This window comes from Apostichopus japonicus, chromosome 22 (genome assembly GCF_037975245.1).
Source record: "Apostichopus japonicus isolate 1M-3 chromosome 22, ASM3797524v1, whole genome shotgun sequence".
Lineage (NCBI taxonomy): Eukaryota > Metazoa > Echinodermata > Holothuroidea > Aspidochirotida > Stichopodidae > Apostichopus > Apostichopus japonicus.
In genome coordinates, this window is record NC_092582.1 from 8,608,052 (window position 1) to 8,635,941 (window position 27,890).

At 36.8% G+C, this 27,890-nt stretch overlaps 2 protein-coding genes across 8 annotated transcripts in view; one reads left to right on the forward strand and one right to left on the reverse strand.

Annotated features, from left to right (window-relative positions):
• Nucleotides 1–436: 436 nt before the first annotated feature.
• LOC139964023 (uncharacterized) lies at nucleotides 437–4,147 on the reverse strand. Of its 2 annotated transcripts, none has more exons than XM_071965321.1 (2): nucleotides 4,008–4,147; nucleotides 437–2,193 (listed from the first exon to the last, which is right to left on the reverse strand). In XM_071965321.1, exon 2 carries the CDS (start codon nucleotides 1,888–1,890, stop codon nucleotides 958–960), a length of 933 nt encoding a protein of 310 aa, XP_071821422.1. In that variant the 5' UTR covers nucleotides 1,891–2,193; nucleotides 4,008–4,147; the 3' UTR covers nucleotides 437–957. The 2 variants fall into 2 exon arrangements, with proteins under 2 accessions (XP_071821422.1, XP_071821423.1); XM_071965322.1 differs by lacking the exon at nucleotides 4,008–4,147 and adding an exon at nucleotides 2,845–3,177.
• Nucleotides 4,148–6,761: 2,614 nt separating this feature from the next.
• The window catches only part of LOC139963439 (NLR family CARD domain-containing protein 4-like), a 104,378-nt gene continuing 83,249 nt past the window's right edge, over nucleotides 6,762–27,890 (forward strand). For all 6 annotated transcript variants that reach the window (XM_071964204.1, XM_071964203.1, XM_071964202.1 and 3 more), the window contains exons 1-4: nucleotides 6,762–6,898; nucleotides 7,471–7,533; nucleotides 9,115–10,619; nucleotides 17,526–17,734. In XM_071964204.1, coding sequence (XP_071820305.1) covers nucleotides 7,515–7,533; nucleotides 9,115–10,619; nucleotides 17,526–17,734 — 1,733 coding nt within the window. In that variant the 5' untranslated portion in view covers nucleotides 6,762–6,898; nucleotides 7,471–7,514. The remainder of the gene's footprint in view (nucleotides 6,899–7,470; nucleotides 7,534–9,114; nucleotides 10,620–17,525; nucleotides 17,735–27,890) is intronic.

The window sequence follows — 27,890 nt, forward strand, 5'->3', positions numbered from 1 at the left end:
TTTTAATGTATTTTCTAAATTGTACAATGTGCGTTGTGAAATATCGAGGCAACACTAATTTTATGCTTTTAGAAGAAAGTTTGATAAAAGAATTTGTTAATGGTTTCAAACAAGATGTCTCGAACAATGAACAATCTTGACAATAAACCATATAAAGTTTCTGTCTTCACTCTAAAAAAAAATTACATAGGTTGTGTACAATTCTACACAACCGCTGTGTAACTAGTGCACCTATCAACCTTGTGTAGAAACTACACAACTGTTGTGTAATTGATCATTTACACAACAGTTGTGTTAAATCTACTCACAGTTGTGTATATCCCAATACACAATACTTGTGTAAATTGTACACAACCAGTTTGCAATTTCAGCACACCTTGTGTAAAAAAACATACACAAGTTGTGTTAATTCTACACAACCATTTTACAATTGATTAGTGTAATGTACACAACTATGAGCACATATTACACATACTTTGTCCAGTCTTAACACATTCTGTAGCTATAGTTCATAGCACAGAGCATAAGTATCAATTAAAAAATAATATCCAGTATAGACTATACACAGCCTCAATGTTTTGGTATGTATCAACCATGTCCGGAATAAGGTGATCAGTTCTCCTGTTGTGCTTTACATATCTTTGGATGTTATAAATAGTAGCTTGCTAATTGTGTGGATTCTACAGTAAGACCTGTGTTAAACTTAACTGCAAATTGCTTAACTATAGATGTACAGTAGGACACTATTCACGATACAAAAAAGGATATCAATTTTCTTGGTATATATATATATTTTGGGGAGATCAAAACAAATGCTCTCCATTACAATGAATAAAACCGTAAAACATATAATAAAGAGAAGAAAAGTTGATGGAATTCAGCGACTTACGTAACATAACAAGAAATAAAACAGAAATATGTACTTTAATAGATATAAACTATAAATCAATGGATTGGTCATTTCCACATCATCATTGAAAGAATAAGTTGTAGGCTATTCTTCCGTTGAAACAAGTAATGGGTTTTACAATATTCACCATCATGGAAGTCACCCATAACACCATCAGTGCTCCCCCTATGTTCATTGACACATTCTACAAAGCCAGGACTCTCAAAAATAAGTTTGATGACATCTTTGATAGGAACATAGTAGAAAACACGAGGGGTTGGCACCTGCATCACATTCCCATTAGTTATATCAGTTCTTGGTGCATACCCTAATGTTTTCTGTTTCTCAATAGGTTGGATAAAATTCTTTGATGCCAGCAGATACTGCAGTTGCTTGTAATCTGTCTCTATGTCATAAAACGGTTTTTGACAAAGTGAAAACTTCTCAAAGAGCTCAAGAACAGGCTCACTGTTAGTATCAACATTCTGGCTATGCAAAAATGCTTTTGTGTTTTCTTTTAGACTTCCAACAAGGTCATCAAAAGGCTGAGACACATCTTGCACCATAGTTGACACTGAACTTTGAGACACACTACTGAATGATTTAAGTTTGCAAATTAGCATGAGAGCTCGTTCCTTAACTTGCTGTTCATCAAGGTGATCCCACTCTTCATTATATGCATCATCATCACTATCTTCATCCATGTCATCAATGCAAATGTCATCTTGCTGTATGTTTCCTATCACAGCCTCCACAGGCAAATCATCATCTTGCTCTTGGATATGTTCTCCATTGCAAATATAAGGCATTGTGTGTTGTTTAATGATGTGCCTTTTGAAGCTGTAACTTTTCCAGAAGCTTTGCTGACATCCATTTTGTTCACACACTGCAATAGATCTAAAATCACTTCCTCTAAGCAAAGAAAAGGCTCTGAAATGTGCAAAGAGCCCCTTTATGCCACCATTAACTTCAGTTTGACAGTGGAAACACTCTAGCGCCATTGTTAATACAAAATTATATATTTCTTTGTAGTGTTTACTTGTTTTGCTAACTCCCTGGCAGTAATAACAGCTTCCTTATCAAAGTTTGTGGGATCAGAGAGAGCTTTATTATTTGTCCTGTTTGATTTTGTTCAAACCCTTACTGCACCTCCACTTGAAAAAAAAATCATCACCGTTTCTTTTCCTTCATTCTTCAGGGCCTCAAAGTTCCTCATAAACGTGATTCTCGGTCCAACTTTTGGGAACGTTCTTTTATTTCTTCCTTTCCCAGCAACAGGAAATTGTCTATGTCAATCTCATTTTCTAAAATTAAAAGAAAAAGATGATTTACTTGAAGTGTTACAAACAAGATATGGAATGGAAATGAACATTAGTCAAAATGACAGTTATTAACTGAACTGGTACTAAAGGTGTGTATGCTGGAACATCCACATGCCATTCATTACTTTGGAGGTATTCCCTGTTACTATCAGCACATAGAAATTGTTTCTTTTGCAAATCTGTGAACTAGCCTTTCATTGTCATTAATGAAAACTTATACCATAACTTCTGCACTTACAGATGGTCAGAGTGCATGACAAAACTACACAGAGGGATAAGCTTTGATAGGATTTTAGAGGCACAAACTGAAAACACTCAGCCTTTAATGCAAATGCACACAAGATTGCCCTATGCATTCAATATCCCCTTTCCCAACTTAAGGGAAAGCTGTAGTAATTAATCAATGATTTCTAATATATTGAAAAAATAGGTCAAGGCTTCTAGCCTCTGCTATACAGTATTAACATTAGCATTCTTGGGTTACAATAGCAATTGCCTAATCTATGTGAATTTCTATTGTGATATTTATGCAAACTTCAACAGCAACATGCCGAAAACATCGGTTCATATAGTTCACTACCTAGGCCTAGCCTACACTACGCTCTGCACGCGACTTACGTAATATAAACTTACTGTAGTGCACAGCAGATTCATAATGCTCTATGAAAAGTTCTGCTGGAATCCTGCTGGAGTATAATCAAAGTTTGATTTAAATACAGTAACCAATTTAGTGCTGTGCTTGGTACTTAAAGGCTACATGAACAGCTAAACAGCAAAACTGCTGTACATAGTTGGTTGGGATTTTGATTGACTATAGCCTATTGACGAATGTGATCTGATCGCTGCATTGATGATTGCGCAAGGTGTCAGCCTGCATCGTTGACGCTAGCAGCCACAAAGTGCAATTGCATAACGCAGCTGATAATAGTAAAATATGATCAACTAGGTAGTTTAATGACCGTTGTTAGTAGCCAATAGTTTCAAACAAGAAAGCTGTTTAGCTGGTGCCACAGAAGTATACATACTTCCATCAAATTTCAATGAATCAGCATCCTAGGAAAATACTATAAGCCTACAGGATGAAAATGGGTTCAGAAAATGAAGCAGACATGCACTCATAATACTTAGCAAATTTAGAAAACTTAGTTGCCCTTCTCATTAACAAGAATGTAGAATTATAGGCCTCAACTTTATAAAAAGGCCGTTACAGGGGAAATATTCAACTACATCATCAGTTCCAAGTCCAAGGGCTTAGAGTATAAGAAGCATATGTATTAAACCTGGCACCTGAGCAACATCAATTTTTCAAACTAAGGGGAGAATTCCTGGGAACAACCTTGGTTTGTTTTGTGTAGGCTTAGATTTAGAAGTAAGACATCAAATCAGGATAGGCCTATCTTCATGAGCTAGGATTGTACTTGTAGCCTCTACTCTAGTCATGAGTAATTTTCTCTTTCAAATCAAAATAAAAAAAACCTATAATGCAGGATTTTAGAAATATCCTATGATATTTTAAAAGGAGATAAATAAGTGCAATAGATTCGGCGCAGCCGTTTACTTTGATAAATAAAACGCTTTCGTTGATAAACAAACTATGCCTAGGCTATAGGCCTACTACTGTACTAGATATAGGCCTATGCCTATACTGTGTAACGTTAGGTCTAACGTTAGTAATTATTACTTGTACTAGGCCTATTACTAGTCTGTACACTACATTGTACGACTACGTGAGCCTGTGATTTGCATGAAGTTGCGTTGGCAAACCAAATTAGTTTCAAGAAATATTTTCAACTAACCTTCATATATGTCCTGCATATAAGAAAGACCCCATTCCTTGAGTTTTTCTTGGACAAAGTTCATAGTTGACAGGTAAAAAATAGGTAATTATAACAGCAGACGGTTACCAGCGTAAGTATTGATGACTGATAGAACGGCGTCAGTAACAGCGTTACCAGCGACAGTTGACGAAAAAACGCTAGATTTGCGAAAATAAAACCCTAGAAAACGCTAAATGGTAGTTTCCCTGACATTCGTGTTGTTTGGAGTCAATTTAGCACATATTCGTAGGATGAATGGTCACCGATCACAAAATAGATTTTGAATAGTTGATTTGAGTGATAGTCTGACCCAGAAAATTTGAAAAATATGGAAATTTTCGGTAGGAAATTCCGAAGATTGGGCAAAAATACTCAAAATAAATTTGGATGGGTCTCCAAGTAAGAATTTTGTCTAACAAATCTGAAAAGTGGTCAATTTTTGGTAATTTTAACTAGTTTTAGGCAAAAAAACGGTAGAATTACCAAAATTAGAAAAAACGTGCGCTAGAACCCCACAAATGACTAAAAACGCTAGATCTAGTGTAAAAACGCTAACTCTGGTAACACTGGTCAGTAAAGAGCAGTGCAGTGATATATAAAATTCCCGGGCGGCAGTTTATTGCCAGATAAAGCTACGAAATCTTAAAAAAACATTTTTACTCAACTTAAAAATCCAGGAAAAATTAAAAGTAAAGTGCAAATGAAATTATAAACTGATTTTAATTTTATAATCTGCTTACAGTACTGAATAAATTAATACATTGAAATTAAAGCAGGAAAGTGGTTGTGTAACTGACGAACATAGCTCGAACTACACAACCAAGTGTTAGTTTCAATTACAATTGTGTAAAATGACATTTACACAGAGCCTGTGTAGAAATATTTACACAACTGTTTTAAGAGTGTTGTCAGAATTAGTTAGTTTCATAAACAGGCGGTTACCAGCCAACATTAATATATTTATCATGTTAATCATGATGCGTTCCAATTACGTTAAGAATGTGTCCGTCCACTGGAGGGCAGAACATAGGAGGAATAAAAATGGATACATTAGTACTTTAGAAGTGATAAATAATAACACTTATAACACAACAATGATACAGGACTTGCAATGTATCATCGATGACACGGCGCATGCCAATAAACTGGTTACTGAGCTTTATACCTTTACACCAGAGAGTATCCATCCCATCATGCCATGCAAGTTGACGTAATAAACAATGTCATTCACAAAGTCGTAAATATCTTAGTTTTGTCCAGAGCTGGAACGTTATTGGCGGGCGATGTGGGGTTACGGGGGGTTGGGGGTCGGGAACGATTACATAACTTCATTCAACCGTATTATGATATGTTAATTAATTTCTTAATGGATAAATCAGCCTAATTAAGTGGTTACGAATTCCTGTAGAGGTTCTTATCTATGATACAGTAATGAGGATGACTAATGTCAGGGGATAGTTGAATAGAATAGGCCGAACTGAATTTCACAACGACGTAAATTAATACGAACAACATGATTTCTAAATTAAATCCATGTTTTCAACTTCTTTATTAACTTGTCAGCAACCGGCTCTCCTTGCCCTCTCTGCCCCTTCCACTCACCCCATCCAGACCCCTCCATGCCACCCAAGAAAAACAAACTAAAACACGTATGTTGATATATGTGTACAACCCATATAAATCCCCTGTCTATTCTAGACATTTTAGAAAATCGTGAGGTTCTTTTTAAAATAAATAAGACCAATGTATCACCCCTTTGATTATTTTCTTCTATCCACCATGTGACAGTGAAAATTCATGGTGTACCCTATGGCTACTACACATTAAAGTGACGAATACAGTCTATTATAGGAAGAAACTACAACATTTAGTTCTAGCATAGAGACGAATGTGTGACGAATATTTGACGAATGTCTAAAAAGTACTGACAAATGACATGACATAACGACGAATATGTTGACACTAAAATTTAACAAGGGCGTAGGAACCGGGGGGGCTGGGGGGCGCCAGCCCCCAGTGAAAAATATGGGGGGCGGAAGTATCATTCCGCCCCCCGCTCCGCAAGTCAGAAAACCCCTTTTTCATTTCCAAATGAGAACAAAATCTCATTTGGCGCACCAAATTGCATTTAAGGCCAGGTGAAAATGCAAAATTCTTTACAAAATGGAGTGAGAGTTGAAGTGTGCTATATTGCACCAAATTGCATCTGAGGCCACCTGGAAATGCAAAAAAATTCCAAAGGGGAGGGGGACACCCCCTCCCCTTACACCCCTCCCCTTACACCCCTCCCCTTACACCCCTCCCCCAGGCCGGCCATCAGTCTTCAGCCCCCCCCCCCACTCAAAAGTACCTTCCTACGCCACTGAAATTTAATATTCTGTGAGAAATGTTTCGATCAGCAACAAATATAAGAACACAAAGGTCTTCTTGTTATGTTACATATATTTATAACTTTCAGTAAAAAAAAAACTTTTTTAATTCTTTTTAGCGCGTTTCAAAACTCACGTTTTATACATTCGTCACTACGCCAGAACGGGGATAATTTATTAACCATTCAGAATATATATATTCACATCATAAAATGCAACCCAAGGCACCCATTGAACTTTGTGATTTTATTGTTAAGTGCTTATCATATTCTAGGGTTTAATAGATGAATATTTATCAGTCTCCTTAACTGTGTAAAAATCAAAATTGAATATTCATATTAGATATCAGTTATGTTAGATATATATGGAGACAGACAGATCTAACGGTACATTACAGAGTATTACACGAATAGACGTGAATCATATGACTACATCACAGACTCCTGGATGGAGAGTTACTTGAATTTCGCAAAATCTAATAAATGTTTGCAGCTATGTTTGGTGAGTTATTAGTTTAAACATTTTTGAAAAGACTATTTCAATTGTTGCATGTTCGTATCCTTACTGGTGATCGATATGTTCACTTCCAAAACTTGAAATATTCCAACTGGACTTCAGTTATTGTTTAAACCTACCTGCATGACTTGGTAACATTTTAAGCAGACCAAAGAAGAAAATGAAAAAGAAAGACAAAAACAAAAACAAAAACGTTAGTAAACTTAAACGGAAATAATCCCGATAACTTTAGACTTTCTTTAAAATTTTCGCGTCATGATTTCTGTCATATAGGGAAATCAACTTGTCGCACAGACATCTGTTCGCTTGTGTGTGTTGGGGGAGGGGGGGGGGGTTGGAGGAGTGAGTTTTTTTTAAATGACATACAATCATCAGATGTTTAATACAATTATTTTGGAGTTCCTACAGCACATACTCATCACCTTCCTCTATATTTTTTTTTATTATTGAGTTTTATATAGACCAATGAATTATTTAATCTTATTATAGGGCAACAAATATCCACTTATTAGTAAGTGTGTGTTTCACTAGCAACCATTTTACTTTCCCTTATACAGATTTCAATTGGTCGCTGTAAATGGCTTGACCTCTGAGCTGTAGCATGGCGTCTGACCTTGCAGGTGAGTTTAAATATAAACCCTATAAACACCAGAGTGTTTTTTTTTCTTCTTCGTGTTTTTTTCTCCATGTTTTCAGCTGTCATTCAGCTACAAACTCATGACGTTTGTTAGTGGCAGGGGGAAGGGGGAGTCACTCGCTCCCCTCCACTTTTCCCCAGACCTTGAGTTTACTTTTTAATCCGATTCGGTCAGTAATTTGGTAGGTTATTCCACAGCAATACTGAAAATTCTGCAATGCTTTTATACATATTTAAAATGTCATTACACAGGCTATCCAAAAATTGGGTCCTCCTAGCTCCATGAAGAAAATAAACAATACAAGTCAAATGGTGCATTCTTGACATATTTGACAATAAGTTAGGTCTTTATAAGTAGCTCTTAACGAAAGGTTGTTGCTATTCAATAATAATAAATTCAAATCCCTTACTTCTTAAGGTTGGGAACCGAACTTTGAATAGGAGGGACAGCGGCGAATGAAGGATTTTATAATAGAGGGGTGCCTTCCTGGGGTCATTGAAGCCGTCTCCTATATAGGGGGATTGAGAGTCTCTCCCACAGAAAAATAAATAATTAAGACGTCAATTGGTGTATGCTGTGGCACATTATAGACTATTAATTAGGTCTATATAGGTAGAACTAAACGCACGTTTTTGCTAGTTAATACTTTGTGTGACTTTGAAAATAGGTTGGGGTGGGGGGGGGGGTGCACGTAGTATAGAGGTCCATGTCTTCCCGGGCTGAATGAAAAAATCCCCTGGCAGAAAAATTTCCCCTGACGATCAGAGGAGGGGGCATGCCCCCGCTCACACCCCTTGCGCAAGCCAAATACAAATACATTCTATATTAGAACAACTAATTTCCTCTCACTCAAATGTGTGTTTTTAACTCGATAAGAAGGAACTAAAACATTTATAAACGCTGTAGCTTTGGGGGTTGGCCCCAGGCTGGACCCCAAGAGTAGGGCTGAATTACATTCCAAAGAAATTAAATTCGTCTCTATCTCATTATGTAGGCCTATTTTTATGCTCTAACCTGGCTACGAGAGAACAACAAATACAATGAAAAATCTGTATAGCTTCCGGGGTTTCACCCACTGGACCCCGCTATGACTCTGAATTTCATTCCATGGAAATTTATGATAAATAAATCCTCTTTCTCTAATATATATATATATAAATATATATATATATATATATATATATATATATATATAAATATATATAAATATATATATATATATATATATATATATAAATATATATATATATATATATATATATATATATATAAATATATATATATATATATATATATATATATATATATATATATATATATATATATATATATATATATTAGAGAAATATATAAATATATATATATATATGTAAGCTGGAATTAAATACTGCCGAGGGTTTCAAAGTCTGCCGAAGTACGCTTTGAATAAACAAAGGCTTTAATTATAGTAAATGTAATCTACATTCTTCTGGTTTCAGAAGTATTACGTGTCCATTCACACCCACTTTCCTTATCTGTAGAATTAATATTCTTCATGGCACTCACTGTTTGTTTACTACACAGAAAAGAAGAAGCGACTGATAAGCTCACTAAAGTTAACATACACAGGTCAATATAACGCGGTACAGCCTATACCTTACATCAGAGATAGACTGTACTGTATTGATAAGGTAATGGTTGAGGGCAGTGTTCACTTCTTGGTTGCCGATGTTGCGGGTGTGCGGAGTCAGGACACCTCATGGGAACGGTTAGAGTCTTACAAGAGAATCTATAGCGATCGTCGTATCAAATCATCAAGACGTATATTAGAGGGTGAACCTGGATACGGCAAATCAACTTTGACCCTACAGCTAGCCTATGATTGGTGCAATGGTGTCCAGGATTCCCCGTTTGGTGACGTAGAGATACTCATCCTTCTCAGGTTAAGACAACTCGGAGGTGTGAAGTCGATCTACAGAGCCATCAATCGCTTCCTTGCGTCTGGTTCTCGTTTATCTGATAAAGATGTTGAAGATGTTCTGAAGAATACTTCCTCCGTAGAGATCCTTCTTGATGGCTACGACGAGTATCCTGATCAAGATAAGATCACAGGAAATGACGTCAGAAGCATCATCATGAGAGAGATGTTCCCAAATCATGATGTAACTCTGACGACAAGATACCTGCCAAAGAAGTTCCCAAAATTGACAAAACGAGTAAAGCTGACTGGATTCGATGACGACGCGCGAGATGAGTATCTCCGTAAGGCTGTCGTAGGTAACGATCAGAAAGCCCTGAAACAGATCAAACAACGACTCCGGGAAAACCCCATCTTAGCTGATCTCTGTCAGGTTCCGCTCTTCTTTGTCATGTTTGCTCACATTGCTCATGAAAACCAGAAATTTAAGAAATTTAAATCCGTCACGAGATTCTTTAAGTATATGATCACGTGCTTTCATGAGCACATGCGCAATAAGACGAGAGACGACGGTGTTAGGCAGGTGATCTTAAAATTTGAAAGTGAACATGATGAACTGAACAAACTAGCTTACGAGGGTCTTAGTAAGGAAGACCAGCAGATTGTCTGGAGAAAGGATGAAATGGTAAAACGACTTGGTCAAGAATTTTACGATCAGTATGTTGGCGTTGGTATCCTTGTCGAGGAACAAGTTCTAAGTGACAATGACACGGCGTATACTGAGAGCTTTACTATTGAAGTAAGGTTCTATCACAAAATATTCTGTGAATTTTACGCCTCTAACAGGTTAATGCTAGTCGTATTAGAACAAGACGTCTCTGAATTAGGACGATTCTTGGGGAGGATGGACCCGTTTGATCTTCAGTATCTCTATCGCTTTGCTTGTGGACTGAATCCTTCCGCAGGAGCGAAAATAATCCAGTACTTGAAGAGCATCAATGGCGGAGACAAGTTTGCAATCCTCTGCATCCTGGAACAAACTGGTAAGGTTGATGACATCAAGGACACCGTCAGGGATCTGTGTTCAAGACGAGTGGACATCGAAAACAGTGACAGTAGACTACTTCAGAGATCTACCATCCAGCTACTTGAGATAGCAGCCAGATATGACGTAAGTATTCATATTAAATTAGCATGCAATGCTATAGTTATGTACACTACCGAATAAACAATCATCGAAAAAAGCGGCCCCTTTGAGAGAGTAATTCGTTGCGAATAATTACAAACAGCATAATGAATATTAAGTGTAATGAAGTCTACACAGATATCAATATTAACAGTGTTTGGTAGTTACAGGGCTCTCCCTATCTCTGTTGAACCATGCTTTTTCTCTGGTTAACCGTCATGTTGATGATAGTCAAACGAACCTTTTTTGTTCCTTAGATATTTTTTAAGCACAATAACATTGATCTTACCATTGTCTGTGGTAGTCATTAAAGAGTCGTTAAACCGTGTAGTAGATTGCGGTATACAAGATATTCACCGCCGTGAAGTGAAGACGATCGATCGGGACAATGCTATTAAGAGGAAGGGGAAACAAGCGGGATAACGTATTCTGGTTGCTGACGAATAACATCAATCCGTTTTTGGAAATTCGGAAATATTATCCACATTATTCACTTACCTTTCCATTTAATAGACAGGGAGTAAGGGTGAGGGGGGGGGGGGTATTCACACATCCACTATACCCTTCTGCTTACCACGTTATATGAATGTATGAAGAACTTCAATCACTTTGAATCCATATAATTGAAGGCAGATTATTAAAGAGATAAAACGACTCTAAGATGCAATAAATAGAAATGAGCTAGTAAACAGTAGAACATTGATCCAAGTCCGATCATAATTTTATCTTCCATCGCTGAGATATAAAACTTTGAACTTTCCCAGTTTACTTGCATTGGATATACGTCACATTGTTGAACAATTTTTGATCACACACCTATACATCGAACTGTCTACTCTTTGATATTCATTGAAGGCCAATTCCACTATTGCAAAATAATGTTTAATTTTGTGGGAGTCACTAGATTGTATACCTCACCAACACAAAGTAAGGTGCCGCCGAATACTTTCTTCAAGTCATAAAAACTAAACTAGCCTTCACGAAAAGCAAATATGATCAGTTGTTTGTACAATCCATATATGACATCACATGTTATTTTGAAATACATGTATCATCCTTGCAATACTTTAATTAAACATAATTTTTGTCACACAGTACTGCTTTTTAGCAACCGAGTATTTCTAAAAGAGGAAACTTTCACACAAGACTACTCTGATAAATTCAGTACCGACAGATACCAAGGGGGAGTGGGAGGTTTTTAAAAACAAAACTAAGCTCGGTCCACTTTTCAAATATTTCCTTTTCCCAATTTAGAAACGGATCCGCACTGACCAAATGAAATGCTTTGCCATTGTTTATATTAGATGGTTGTTGAAAACAAATGGGATAAGTTGGTGGACGGGTAGTACAGCATAAATTAAAGACATGGTCCTATATAAGTGCCTTGTAGAGGTAGTACAGTATCAATTAAACACCATAGTGCTATAGGTTCCTTGGATGGGTAGTACAGCATAAATTAAACACCATAGTGCCATAGGCTCCTTGGAGTACAGCATAAATTTAACACCATAGTGTTATTGGTGCCTTGGATGGGTAGTACAGCATAAATTAAACACCAGAGTGCTATAGGGTGCTTGGGGGGGGGGGGGTAGTACAGCACAAATGAAACACCAGAGTGTTACAGGTGCCTTGGGTGGATCGTACAGCATAAATTAAACACCATAGTGCTATAGGCTCCTTGGAGGGTAGTACAGCATGAATTGAAGACCAGTGTGCTATAAATACATTGGGGGTAAGTACGGTATATAAATTGACTGCAGGTCTAATGTATCAAGGTCAGAACACTGGTTTAAAAGATATGCCCATGAAGATCTTAATTCATGTGTGCTATGTATAGCTGTACAATCCCTGACCTCGGTCGTTCATCTATTATCAATTTTAACAATAAACAACGGAGAAGAAAATGTTTACTTCTTTATATAAAGCCAAGAAGAAAAAACATTCAGAAACTGCTCATGTACTACAAAAAGCCTGTGTAGGTAAATATGAAAAGAAAGAAGGCCTGCCGATTCGATTTTAGCAAAATCTTATTGAAAGCTTGTGAGTGGGAAACATATTAACGCTGTACTCCATGAAGCTTCTACGGGAGAGGTGAAGTTTCTAGAACTTGATTACGTAATAACAACCGAAAAGTAGGGATGGAAGAAGGCATATTATATTAATAGATGGAAGCTGGAAAGGTACAAAGCTAAAACCACTGACCGAGGGGAGACGAACATTGGCTTCAGCATGAGGCTCTATCACTGTTCAAACACATGAACTACAATATGCTTATGTAATAATGAGACATATATCCTAACTATTGTTCGATTAACAACTGGCGTCATATTATGCATAGTGAGACTTTACTTTTCAATTGCGTCTATCAAGATTGAATAATGATAGGAACGTATAATAAACTCATTAAGAATGTGAATATTAAGTCTACAGAATATGATAAACCGATTGAACAAATAAGATCAAAGTTTATCTTTCTTTTAGTAAGTAAACAGTGAGAAGAAATGGCATTGTATAAAGTGCTCCTATACGGTACCTTAAACGTACCTCATTTAAATTAGTGAATATTTGAATAAGTGAATTGAGTTGTAATAGTAATGGAGGGCTATTATTAGGTATATCATGCAGTCATGTGTTGTTTATATCCTGTATAGCCCTATCATGCAGGGCGTAATGAAATTAACATGACGGGGGTATTGGGGGTACCAAATTATATATAAAATGTGGAAATGAAATGCACCGATGACTTTCTATAGAAGTGAAGGTCACGTGTAGCAGTTATGGTCTGAAATAGCATGTTGAATTGTTTCACAAAGTTTCTCAAATAACCGATACATAACTTGCTACAAATCATGGTAAATATCATAGAAGCTTTAGGAATTTGTCAAGCCTAATGTCCACCAGTCTATTGACTGACATTAACAATTAGATATGTCTTTGTGATCTGACAAACTTAACAGTTGGAGGCGCTCCTTAAGAAAAAATATTTTTTATTTGAATGTCTTGAAAAGTTAGCAATTATAAATGATAAACGACCTATCCATTTTTCTCGATTGTGGTCATATCAAACCATCACACATCATCAAACATGATTTGGATAAAAAGTTAAACTTTGTAATTGCGTGTTGCTCGACAGATTTAGCTTGCTTCCCTTCTCCTCTCGATGTAAACCCGAAAGAGCAAAAACTTGTTCCAGCGTGAAATATTTATTTACAATTGGTGACGTCATGCAGTCAGATAAGGTTACAGGAAGTATTCAGCTTGTAATCGGCCCTCTTTCATTTCAGCTTTTTTTCCTGAAATAATGTCTAACTATATCACAGCACAGAAACACAGCTTCCGCAATTCGAAAACCTTCAACAATAATTAAATCCCTCTCTCTGAAATGTCCCTTTGTTCTTTGAATTAGCTACGAGAGAACAAGAAATACCTCAAATTCCAACAACTTTCGAAGGCTACGCCCCTACCGGATCCCGCCGTTGCTTTGAAATTAATACCATAGAAACTGAAATCCCTCCCCCATGTAATTTGTGTTTTAAACTAGCAACGAAGGAACAAGGAATATTTGAGAACGCTTAGCCCTTATTTTTCGACCATTATCCAGATAGCCACAGACTGTAAGTCGGTTTCGAAAAAATCAACATCCTTCTTGAAATTTGGTGAAATGACGACGCTGGTTATATGACATTAAAATATTCATCAATTCAATTTTGGTTAACCAATGAAGTTTTGATTGGGGGGGGGGGTTAAATATGTTCCATAGCCCCTAAATTTTCCCGCAAAGTGCACCTTGTACAGGTGCGTATTTTTCACCTCACACTGTTTGCTTACCCCTCCCCCCCCTCCGGTAATTTCTGGCGCCGCCACTGACATACAGGCTTTGCGTAAAACCGTCGAATGAGATTTTATCTCCTTTACGTTTCTTGCATGTAGGCCTACCGACGATATGGTAGTGACCACACGACACCAAATTATCCAATGAGATAACAATATACTTAGCTTGATACATAAAGTTCGCGGTCTTATATGGCGTAACACGTCTGATGCATATTCATAGTTTTACTTGTAATACTTCAGCAATGTCGTGCGAAGAAGAAATATTTGGCGCCAAAGAGATTCAGACAATGTAGGAACACCTGTACAGGTGGATCTGTTTATACAGTAATAATGAAATACATACCAGCACTGCAGTCGATCGTTATTCAGTGTTACATTGGTCGTTGGGCCAGTTGATATTCTTTGTCGGAGTTTGTCGTCGTTTCATTCACTTTTGTGTAAACAATCGCGATTTAAATATTGGAGAAAAAGTAATTAGCTAAGAGAATCGTTTGTTTAATGGTAAGATATTTTGAAGGTAAAGGTACATATAGTAGTATATGCTTGGTAGTTTAACTAAGATCTATGCCTAGAGCTATTGAATGACAGGCTATAGGCCAAGGACAATTACAATTGAGATGTAGCCTAGCCTAAGGAAGATTTTACCCAATGTCAGATTATATCTCAATGAGTTAGAACTCTTTACATAAGAATAGAAACAGTTAATGTTAAGGACCGACTTGTCACAAATTTAGAACCTGATGACCTTTCCTCAAAAATGAACTGAAATTTGCCAAAAACACATAATGTGGTCGATATTGTTTTACAAACAAAAATTCAAATAGAAAATGCAAAGAAGATGAAAAGCAAACTTTAAAAGATGTATTTTTTATATAAACGAAAATTAATGGGGCACTTCTAATTACAATGAAAACATAAACAAGTTTGCTATAGTATTAATTATGATTTCATAAACAGCACAATAGGTCTAGCCTAACCTGTGATAACATTTCAAAAGCCGTGTGATATTCGTCATAAAATAACACTGAACAAACTTTCACGAAGCTATACTCAGGTCTATGTAATGGACTAATACTATGTTCTAGGAAGTCAGTTTATCAGATAATTATGAAGATAGTTTAAGAAGAGAGGTTTCCTTCCCCTCTTTCAATCTATCATCACCGGAAGATATTTCGTTAATTGCAACTTTAGAGGCAAATTCGAAACAACCATAAGGACTTAAACTATCCAATATCATCTGTCACAACCGCATCCAAAATAATACTCCCATTGAATAAAAAATATCAAAAGCAGTATTAGTGAAATAGGTATCATACACAGGTTTTGTCAGGAAGCACGATGCATTGAATTTAATTAGAAAAAATAAATAGCTTTACAATTATGTCAAGTTAGCAAATAACGCTGAGACGTTTGTTTTGCATAAACATTTAATTTGAAAATGCGCCATCACTTTTCTTTAAATTGCATTGAATGAATCACTAATTTGAAAATTGCGCCACCTTCTATGTAACTTGTTCTGGCTAATGACAGAACCGTGTGTGTATTTTTTCACCACTAAAATTAAGTACGATGTCAGTTCCAAAGAAAACCAAATAAAAGTGAAATTCGACCAAACTCTTTTTCACAAGCAAACAGTGAGCATTTCTTCCGCTAAAATGGCTGCATATAAGGCCTGCGTTTTTCTTAGTGAAACCAACACTGCAGCTATGTTAATGGAATGTATCTTTGGTAGGCTAAAACATTCAACAGGATTACAAAGGATATCAAGTTAAACTACATGGTCAACCTGTTTATGAATATTAAAAGTAGCTTCTTTATAGCTAGTGCCAAAAGTTGAAATGCTTGAATTAAGTAAATATTGTAAATTATTCCTCCAACCTTCTGATGTCAAGAGATAGTAGACCTATTACTAAGAAAAATGACAAAAAGTCACTCCATATGCTTAAAATAGAATTGATAACCTAAAACCTACAAAGTTTTTTTTAACTTTGACTTTGTGTAACCAACCTAATTAGTAGTTTTCAAAATTCTCTTTAAAGATCATCACTTCAAATCTTTCTTCAAAATAAAAATTAAAGCAAACGAAAACAAGAAGGAGATCTTGTTATCTTTATAAAACAATTATCTTTGTCTATTTATTAGAGGTAAAGTTATTTCAAATCAACAAAGTTGAAACTAAATTCAATCTATCATTATTTGCTCTCTCAAATAGAACATTAATAAATCTCAAGATTATCAATAGTGAATATTAGGTTTTTAATTAATGAAAGATTTAATCTAAAATAATATCCTTCAAAATCTTGAAACAAAATTAGTTTCATTTGTAACGTTTTCATTAACTTTATACTCATTCTCCTCATAAAAGTTTATCAAATTAGTTAAGTCCTGCTGATAATTTTCATTGATATTTCCTGATAGAAAACTAAATGAACAATACATATAATATCCTATAAATCATTGGAATAATTCCTTCTGCAATAATGATGCTGTCAGTCTTGCTTTAAATATAAATAGATTTAAATTCTAAATGACTCTTTTTAAAAGTCGTATTTGTTAATTATTAAACTATATAATCCATACCTAATTATGTAGGTTTATTTATCAAACTTAGTACCCCTCTCTCAATTAAACTAAAAATTAAATAAATACAAATTTTCTTACTATTCTATCTACGACCAAATATTTTTGTCTACATTTGTTATTCTAGGCTACATATTTTTAGTTTTTACCCATCAAATAGACGTAATAATTTTGTGTTTCAAAACTCCTACTCCATTTTTCTTTATTACAATAATACATTTATTCCTGTTTCTAGTTTATAAACTCTTTCAAAATCAACGACTTTAATTTCCGTTCACTTAATTCATTCCTACATACAAAATTACATAAACACAACCTTAAACGTCCGTAGAATTCATCGCTTGTAATCTCTTCCATTTTATTTATTTATTTTTTTATCATTTATAAACATCCTAATAATGATTCTAATCGTAACCTAATCCAATCTATTTATCTGTATCTACTCTATTAATCAGTAACTCTATTCTTTCATTCTAGATTCCTATCTTCCGTGTGTGGCTAGAGGCCTGCTCTCCTAGAGTTGATGAGTCTGGTCTGAACCTTATCCTTAAGTCTGGTCTCTCTCTCTCTATCCTGAGTTCTCTCCAGGAGCTGTGGATCCAAGACAGAGACAGGAGACTAACTAATGAAGAGTTGGCGGCCATCTTGTTTTACTCCTCACAGTGTACAAGCTTGAAGGAGCTGGAGTAAGTATTCCGGTGTAGATGTTAGAATCATCATAACAGTTAAACAGGAAATTAATTTAATTAATAAAAGTTATCATCATTAAACTAACAGTATAGAATGTAAAATCTGCTGTATTTTAATGTCAAGGATTGGATTTAATTAGTTTTAGAGGATTTATTTGAAGAAATTAGGCCATCGTTAAAGGAAATATGTAAGATGTTTCGATAAATGAAACAAGATTAAATGGATTAATTTGGGGATTATTAAAATCGGTGTTGGCCCGGGGTGAGTTAAGGGATTATAGCGGTGTTCTTGTCGTAATTTATCTTATTTTTTATGAAGGGGTGAGTCTTAATGTGACAAATTGTTAATTTGGATACAAAATAGGAGAGAAAACAAACGCAATCGGATTTGAGTTAATTCTGATGAAAGTTGTGACCATTTTAACTGTTTTATTTTAAGTTTTGGGAATAATAACTTAAAACTCCCAATTCAAAACTAAAAAGAGTGAACAAATGTGAAGAATATATATTTAGAAAAGATTTTTAGACCAAAATAAAAATGGAAATATTGATTCAAAATGAATTCAATAAAAATGTAAGTTTATATTAAACTTTCTCACTGACAACTCAAGAAAAAGTTAAGTGTTTACTAATTAAAAATAATTATTTACAATCAAAAATAAATGAATAGTAGAAATATTAAAAATAAATAAAAAATAGAAGACAAAAATATAAATATTGATATTAGAAAGTCTTTGTGGTATTAATTTATCAAAGGTTTAAGAAGAAAACTCAACAAAATGTTTAAATTATTTTCAAGAAACAATCTGTAATCAATAAGTCAATATGAAAGTAATTTTAAAGTCATAGAAAAGTATTAACAAGAAAAAATCCATTAATCAATATACGGATAATTGTAAATATAGTTGTTACAAAAAATTATTGGGAAAAATGTAAATATTGATTAAAAAGACTACTGATAAAGAAGTTTAATATACAGAATTTTTAATAAAAAATATTATTTTAAACTCTAAACTTTCACAATGAAATAAATAAATAATCATATCACTGCGTTACAAGTAGAACTTTTCATTAAAAACCCAGATTCGAATATCAACATTGGACAGTTTCCTAGGTAAGATTCGTACAGTATTTTTATATAAAACCACGTATACAACGACGAAATAAGACTTGATTATTGCTTAAGTAATATTTAGTATGTATCACAACATGCAAAGTCTTTTGCAGTAATTTACACTTTCTTGAAATCGTGAGGCATGTAAATTTCCGCCCGCGTAGACTATACACAAACGTCAAATCCCCTCTCCCCCCCTCCACACCCCCTCCGTCCACCTATCGCAGCGCGTGACCCTTTTGTACCCCTCATTCCTCTTTGATTCTTAAACCAACTCTAACCGTATCTGATCATCTTTCTGATACTCTCGCTGGTTTAGAATCACCACCAGCTCTAATATTAAATACTATTGTATACATCTAGTTATACAAATAGACACTCGTGCATCGCTACTACTTGAATATATTTATTTTCTCATTCTAACAAACCTTATCAAATTTTAAGTGTTTACGCACAGCGTAATATATTACTCATTGCCTTTTAGCCAATCTTAATCTCCACCCCTACCCCGCCCACAGCCCTTTCACTTTCCACCCCTCCCCCCCCCCCCCAATTGACATCACCTCCAATCCGCTCTTATTATGACATGAACGATAATTGCACTTTTGAAATTGCTACCCGTGAGTTTATTTGCTAGGTTGGTCAGCTACGTTTGGTGCATATCGTTCCACTGTAAATACCAAACCCGAAGCACGAGACACACTAACACAACGACATGTATAGCATGCACTACAAAAACCATACGTTTTCTAACTTAAATATTAAAATATTCTTTCTCTATGTAATAACGATATCCCATGTTAACTTCCAACCGAGAACGTCTATATAACATGAAACTTTTCTTCTCTCAGTTCCCACATTTAGTTCATTACAATACCATTTAGCATAAAAGACCAGAAAAGATAACAAAATTATTGCGTTAGATAGATTCTACAAACGTTCTCATTGTACAATTATAACTATTCAAGTCGTTTTATATTTTACACAAAACATGACCATCACAGAATATTCTTAAATTTATTCAGTTCTTAGAGAAAGATCTAATGGAACAATTAAAAATCCCCGTAAATTCCATAACGTTACTTTTCTACACAGTAAAATATACACAACACACGTGTTCGTGTATAACAACGTAAGCCAAATCTGCTGTTCTTTAGCAGTACAGAGATATTAGCGACCCTATACATGTAGCTTTTAGTCTGTGTCAATCACAATACATTAAAAGAGAAACCATTGATTCAATAAAGAAATTCTCAGACAAAATAACCGAAGTTAAGATGAAGGGTGAAACACCTGGAGCTACTGTAAAGACCTATTTAGCATAATAATAGATATGACACGAGCCAGTGTACTAGTGTTGATTGATTTCAGTACCGATGAATGTCACGTGTCTAGTACGACTGGATGGTTGTCATGGCATTAAAAGGTGTAAACGTGCTACACTGAAATTAATCAAGTGGTAAGAATATAACAATTAGTTTTCTACTAATTCTCCTAATAAAGCGCTCTTATATAATGTACTCCATTAATTTGGGAAGGATGCAGCCATTTTGATATAATGTTCTCTAACTTATATTTGTATGGTTTTTGTATCTTTATTATGTTTATTGCACAATGAGTGAAATATGTAACCAAACCGCCATTTTCAGTCATGGACCTTGGTTGAATAATAATCCCCAGTGATGATATAATTTATAATATGTTAAGTATTTGACATCAGACGCGGATCTAGGGGCTGTGTGAGCGTACCGCAACATTGTTGAACCCCACAAAAAGTGTATTTATTAGCATAACCATGCGTGTGTAAAGTGACCTTATTATAGGCCGAATTTATAGACCTAACTATGCCTCGGCCAGAATGCACTATTTCACGGCTAAACTTGTATTTACTGAAGGACCCACCCCCCCCCCCCCCCCACCCTGCATGGAAATCGGCTTCAATGAACCAAGTGTAACAACCACTCCAAACTATGGAGACGCTCTTATATCGACCTTGCAAAATTGTGAGAGGGGTCGTGGATTGCAAAGTCGGCAATTCATGCATAACGCAAAGTCGGTAGTTACTATTACGGTTGGATTCGCCCAACACGGTAACATTTAGAAATGCTGTACTCGACACTTCGTTATTTGATCAGCGACGGCTAGACCGTCATTTTTCAGAAGGTTGCTAAAATAACCGTAGGGTCTGGCACTGTTTATCCATGTTTGAAAAAAAAACATTCAACAGGTTGAATGAAGTTATCATCAAAGGAACATTAAAATTGAAAATTGGTACTATTAAATTAGTAACTGTTGAAAATATGATGTAGTTAATGCCTTTAAATGTTAAACTGTTGTGTTTAATACAGAAATTGTTAACCCCCTGTACAATAGTACATGTACCTGGGTAAGGTTAGTACCAAATGTTAAAATGGGTAACGTTTAAGGTTAGTACCATCATGTTTTCATGTTTAAACGTAAGTTGCCTATAAATAAAAACAAAAGTTAAAATATATCTATAACGAAAATAACTGCTTGCACGGTAGAAGACGTATAAAGGAACACACGTATTCTGAAATAAAGTTCCCATTCGACTACTCAAACGTGTATATTTCATTACGAGTAGAACCCCATGAAAAATATGACGCGGGTACAGGTACAGAGCCGTATAGAGAGAGAGTTTGGCCAACTATAACGATTTCTGATTGGTCGAGATATTTCAGCGCTCACTGGCCATCACTATATACGGCTCTGTACAGGTAGGACCGATACCGCCGCCATTACCTTTCGGGATACATTTCATACTGTAATTTTGATTAATTGAGCCCTCAGCTTCGATTGTAGGAATTGTATATTTTGTCACATGGTTTTGCGGCTTCTTATGTTCCTCGCGTATGACAATAACAGTGAAATTCGCATGCTCCAATTACATTAACACACGTTCAGTTTGAACGTATTCGCACCACAACACAGTTGACTTGGTAATTTTATTGATCGCCCTCCATTTCCCCTCTGTTTCAATACGCTACGACGGTTACTTTTGTGTAGCTACTACGGTGTCGTTCGAAGAATGATTAACTGCTATGCAGGGCGGTATTAAGTGGTATTTTTCCGTAAAACTCGGGTTCAACCGATTATATGATAATCGGTAATACCGATTACCAACTAGTTCCTGTGACAAATGGCCGATTACCGATTATTTCCTCATTTTCGTGGAACTGCCTTAAGTATGAATTAGTGTTATGCATGATTACCAACTTCTAGGCCAAAAACAATCAAGATGTAAACGAACGGCTTAACGTTTTACAGTAAAGATTAATGGAGCAGGTATCGACCACTGTAATTCATATATGGGGCGTTGTACGTTTATAACGAGGAGTTGCAATATTGCAATCCCGCCACAACACATCTAAGCTACTCGCTCGCCCCAAACCGCTCTGAAAAAGTTAACTTGCCGTTGCTTGCAAGTGAAGTTTTTTTCTTGTCGCTACAAAATGCAGACAGTAATAAAACGTGATACCTTGCTATCTTGTATCTAGACTTGAGATGTCCGTCACTGCTATGTACACTGTGTTGTGGGTATTGGCCATAGCTGTTTGTATTGACTGTACACTAGTGTCTAATTACCGACGGTAGCAAGCTGTGTGTGTATTTTCTGGGATCGATGGTGGTGTATAACACTTCTGTTACACCCTATTCGAAACTAGGTCAGATTACCGGCATGAGACGTTTCTTTATGCGCGAGTCTTCACACCCCTTAATGAAAGTGCTGTACAGACTACAGAAGGGGGAAAATAGTAGCCATTGGCTACTACGAAATGAAAAAGAAGAAGTTTGGGACAGCTTTTACAACAGGTATTATAACCATTATCAGTGTTGCATCTCCAACGTAAATAAAGTGAAAAGTATATCACACGAAATAAAATTTTCGTTATTTCGTTAGCTAAATATATAATCTGATATGAAAAATAATGTGTAAAAGTAAGGTGGCCAGACGTTTCGATCCTAGCAGGATCGAAACGTCCGGCCAACTTACTTTAACACATATTCTAATGCAGGCCCTTTAGTGGATAAAAAGTTTGTTAAAAGTTTTCTTTTGTTATGAAAAATATAACAATCCCGAACGTTTGCTTCAAGTTTTCAATAATTGCCATCTGCAAGGTTAAACTTCCGATCGAACGTTGTTTCAAACGATAATACACCATAAGTCAATGGCGCTTCTCCATTGACTTAACTACATGTGGGAGAAGTCACACACTGAAGTCCCATTGACTTTGTCGCGCGTGTCGCTGGAAATCAGACTTGCTTTTAGTCGGTTGCGGTAAGGTGTTTAGTTACTGAAAGGATTTCATTTTAGCACGTATGGTACATGCGGGTAGGAAAAAAGTAGCTTCGGGTTGTTCGCAAAAATTTGCGTAAGAATGTTTGCCTAATCACAAAATACTGTGATGAAGTATAACTACTGAGGACTGTCGCCAAACATGTTTAGGGATTTTTAGGAGTATTTGGGGCCTTGATTTTCATCTAGTTATGCAATTTGTAAAATCTTGGCCGAATTTTCAAACTGAAAAGTTGTGAAGCCCAACCGTTCTCTAGCCAGACTAGCCTAATGAACGTAGAACTCACAATGAACAAAGCCGAATGTTATTGTTTTCATTTTCCAGTTTTCACCTACAGTGAAACGGCCAAAGTGGTTCAAAAGTATATTGATTTGGTTTTTATATTTAGTCGAGACAATAAATCTTTCTTATCAATCGTTAAACATGATAACAGGAGGTTTTGTAAGATGCAAGAAGTGAAGTGAAAAAAGAAAAGAATTACGTCGTCACCCTAAGCTTATCGCGGGTATACTGTATGATGTTAACTGCCAAAGCTGGATAGTATATCGAACAGCATTAGTACAAACTCGCGTGAGGGACTTGCTATATCGTTACACGGTAGATTAGCGCACCTTCCCCGGCTATGAATAGCGTTGAATCGAATGATCTACATTTTTCTCCCGTTGTTGTTGGGGTGACTACAAAGCGCGGAAAAATACAATCCTTTATGTGGAACGTAATAGTCGGTTTTATACAACACCTAATTGTATTCTGGTCATTTGATTGGTCAATTGCTCGTTGATTGCATGCAAAATCCGCTCTATTCCACTCTATGAAATAGAACCATGGCTTATACTTTTTTGGTAGCACTTTTTTTCAATGGTAAGAGAGCAGAGAAACCTGTCTGTTCAAAACAATCTGTTGCATGAGTGCATTTTACCCATCTTAATATAACATGTTGTATAAAACAAATAATGAATGGTTTCCATTCATGCAATAGTGCAAATATTTCATTCGTTGAAAGATGTAATTTGTTCCATTCAACTCGGCTGCGCCTCGTTGAATGGAACATTCCATCTTTCAACTCATAAAATATTTGCACTATGGCACTCATAACCATTCATTATTTGTATAGACAATTGATTTTGCCGATGCCAATTATCTAACCGATTATCAGTCGGACACTATAGACTAATGTGCACTACAAACAGAATAGTTGTAGAGTTATAATGATTGAACTGTTACCAAACCATTCTTAGTCCCTTAAAAATTCCTTAATACATTGTAATTCATTAGTAAGTTTGTGTAGTATTTATTTTTGGGCGAACGGGACTCTTACGCTCATAAGTTGACTCCTACCCAGCGGCGGACTGGCCACACGGGCATTTGGGCAAGGCCCGGTGGGCCGATGGGCTGGGGAGCCTGATAAAAATTACAGCCCATTTCACAGTAGTTAATAGAATACAGACGGGCTGTGTGAAAAAAAATATTTTTAACTGTGGGAATCAGCTCATGAAGTCACCCTGTTAGTTCGGCTTTTAATTCGTAACAAAAGTGCTATTGGCAACCCGTCCTTCCTAATATTTTTACGACAAGATATACAAGTACGGTGAACAATGCATTATGACATATACATAACAGAGAATACACATTTTATTAATCTGCACCTCGTCCTCCAGAAAACGAAGTAAGAGAAGGTAAAATCTTATTAGATTATTTGGATATCACTCAGTAGCTAAGTCATGAGAGATTATGTATGAATAAAACTGACCAAAAAAAATCTGTATGGTGTTTGTACAATGACACAAGAACATCTTGAGGCGTTCATGTTGATGTCTGTGGAATAAAAAGGATCTTGGCCAAACTTGACACTAAAAAAATCATTGATGGTGTGGTTGACAGAAGCAGCGAACTGTGTGGCTCCTATTTATAGACATGACATGTACTCGTGTTATTGAACGTATATGTTTTAGTGGATTTTATTTAGGTTTTTCTCCCATTTTTTTCAAACGAGTTGTCACACAATGCTTGAAAAACTAAATAAAATCCAGTCTTAAACATATATTTTTGTCTGTTTTGTTTACGTTTCAACTTTTCTCAGTTTAATCAAGTGTTGCTTCTGGAAAATGATTGTTTTTGTCTTTCTTTTTAAAGGATCATTGTAACCTACAAAATTGATAATTAAAGCACCATTTTGCATCTAGGCATTCCTTAACTCCAACAAAATCTCAATGGGGAGGGGGACAACACCTCCATTTACACCCCTCCCCTAGGACGGCGATCACTATGTAAGTAACATATCAATGAATAATGGGCCGATCTAGGTGAAAAATGCCCGGGCAGATTTAAGACCCAGTCCGCCCCTGCTCCTACCCCCCCCCCCCCTCCGTTTAATTTAGTGGAACGGTCGCACAACAAAATTAATAGAATCTTTCCATGCTTAAAAGAATCAAACAACATCTGATTGACTTGTAACTATACAATGGACAACATTTAATCATAAAGTGTGATTGATATTACAGTTTCTACGGAGTTTCCAACTAATCTATCAATAGCCGCGACCTGGAGCGCTAGCCATAGTACCGCAGAGGAAAGTAAGAACAGGCCTTGCTCAAGATTAATACCGCGTTGTTGTTACATTTTTGTGTAAAAGTAAGTTGGCCTGACGTTTCGATCCTAGCAGGATCTTCTTCAGAGGCTAAATGACAAGTTACAGTAACAGAGGGGACAAAAACACGCACAGAAGACAGACAGGTTAATGAGCACAGTGAACACAATGAGATGGATGAAAGGGGATTATAAGTAGAAAGCAACAGGAGAAGAGGAGAGGAAGGAGATAAACTGTGGAGGGACAAAGAGAGGATTAAAGGCACAGGGTAAGGAATAAACTGGAGAGGGACAAAGACAGAAAGGTGTGAAGAAAAATGGAGGGGAAGAGAGCTGTGAGAAGAAGAGTGAAAGGGGGGGGGGAGGGAGAAAGGGGAGAAGGAGTAGGGAACAGAGGAAAGTTAGTCATGTCCTTCCTGAATGTTCAGCCCATGAGGTTGAATGGTACGAAGGCGTTGCATCCAGAGCCTCTCTCTGCTGATTCGTACTAGGTCAGGACGGCTACCTAAGGATTCAATCCCCTGTAGGGACATGTCGTTAATGGTATGGTTGGGAAGGTTAAAATGTTCTCCAACTGGGGTCTCAGTCTTCATGGTGTTGACTGTGGATCTGTGACCATAGAATCGCTTCTTGAGGGTGGTTTTGAATTGATGTGATTTCCTCAGGAAACTTGAAGATATCAAAAACCAAATCCCCAGTACAGCCATCATCGGTACTTTCGACGTCACTTCTCTGTACACTAACATCCCTCATGCTGAAGGTATCGCAGCCACGTGTGCAGCCCTGTCTAAGAAGGTCCACCCTTGTCCACCCATCTCTGACATCAAAGCTCTCATGCAACAGGTTCTCACCAAAAACAACTTCACGTTCATGGACAAGCATTACCTTCAAAGACACGGGACTGCCATGGGAACCAGGATGGCTCCTTCCTTTGCATGTCTGTTTATGTCTAGCCTTGAAGAACGCATGCTCAGTACGGCTCCCTGCCGTCCCCTTATCTGGTGGCGCTACATTGATGACATCTTCTTCATTTGGACCAGTGATGAGGATAGCCTGCTCACCTTCATCCATCACATCAATTCTTTCCACAGCACCATCAAATTCACCTCTGATTACTCTCACCAACAGGTTAACTTTCTCGATGTGACTGTTCGCAAGGAACACGGTTCTCTCTCTACAGACTTATACACCAAGCCCACAGACACACACCAGTATCTCCATTCTTCAAGCTGCCATCCCCGTCACTGCAAGTCTGGAATTGCCTACAGTCAAGCCCTTCGTCTTCGTCGCATTTGCTCTAACAATTCCTCTTTCATTCGCCATACAGATGCTTTGGAAAAACACCTTATTGCCAGGGGCCATAGTGCCAGAAGGGTGCGTGAAGCCATTCAGAGAGTCCGCTCCCTTTCCAGATCATCTACTTTGGCAGTGAAGGACAAAAAGGGACGAGATTGCGACAACAAGCTGCCCCTGGTTGTTACTTTCCACCCTAATCTTCCTCCCCTTCAGAAAATCACCTCTAACAACCACAACATTCTCCTCACTTCAGATAGACTCCAACGAGCCGTCCCTGAAAAACCCATCATCGCCTACAGACGACCACGCAACCTACGAGACCTTCTTGTACGTGCTGCTGTTCCACCTCTAACTTCTAACCCCACACCCATTCAGCATGGTACCTTCAAATGTGATCGTACTTCGAGATGCATCGTCTGCAGCCACCACATTGTTGAATCCAATTCCATCACCAGCCACAGCATGCAACTCACACACAAGACTAAGGGTCACATCACTTGCACTACCACCAATGTCATCTATCTGATCTCTTGTAGAGTTTGCGGCATCCAGTATGTTGGCGAAACCAAAACCACCCTCAAGAAGCGATTCTATGGTCACAGATCCACAGTCAACACCATGAAGACTGAGACCCCAGTTGGAGAACATTTTAACCTTCCCAACCATACCATTAACGACATGTCCCTACAGGGGATTGAATCCTTAGGTAGCCGTCCTGACCTAGTACGAATCAGCAGAGAGAGGCTCTGGATGCAACGCCTTCGTACCATTCAACCTCATGGGCTGAACATTCAGGAAGGACATGACTAACTTTCCTCTGTTCCCTACTCCTTCTCCC

Bases quoted from the DNA above. Each gene is read 5' to 3' on its own strand.
- LOC139964023 (XM_071965321.1), bottom strand. From the start codon at position 1,890: ATGGCGCTAGAGTGTTTCCACTGTCAAACTGAAGTTAATGGTGGCATA.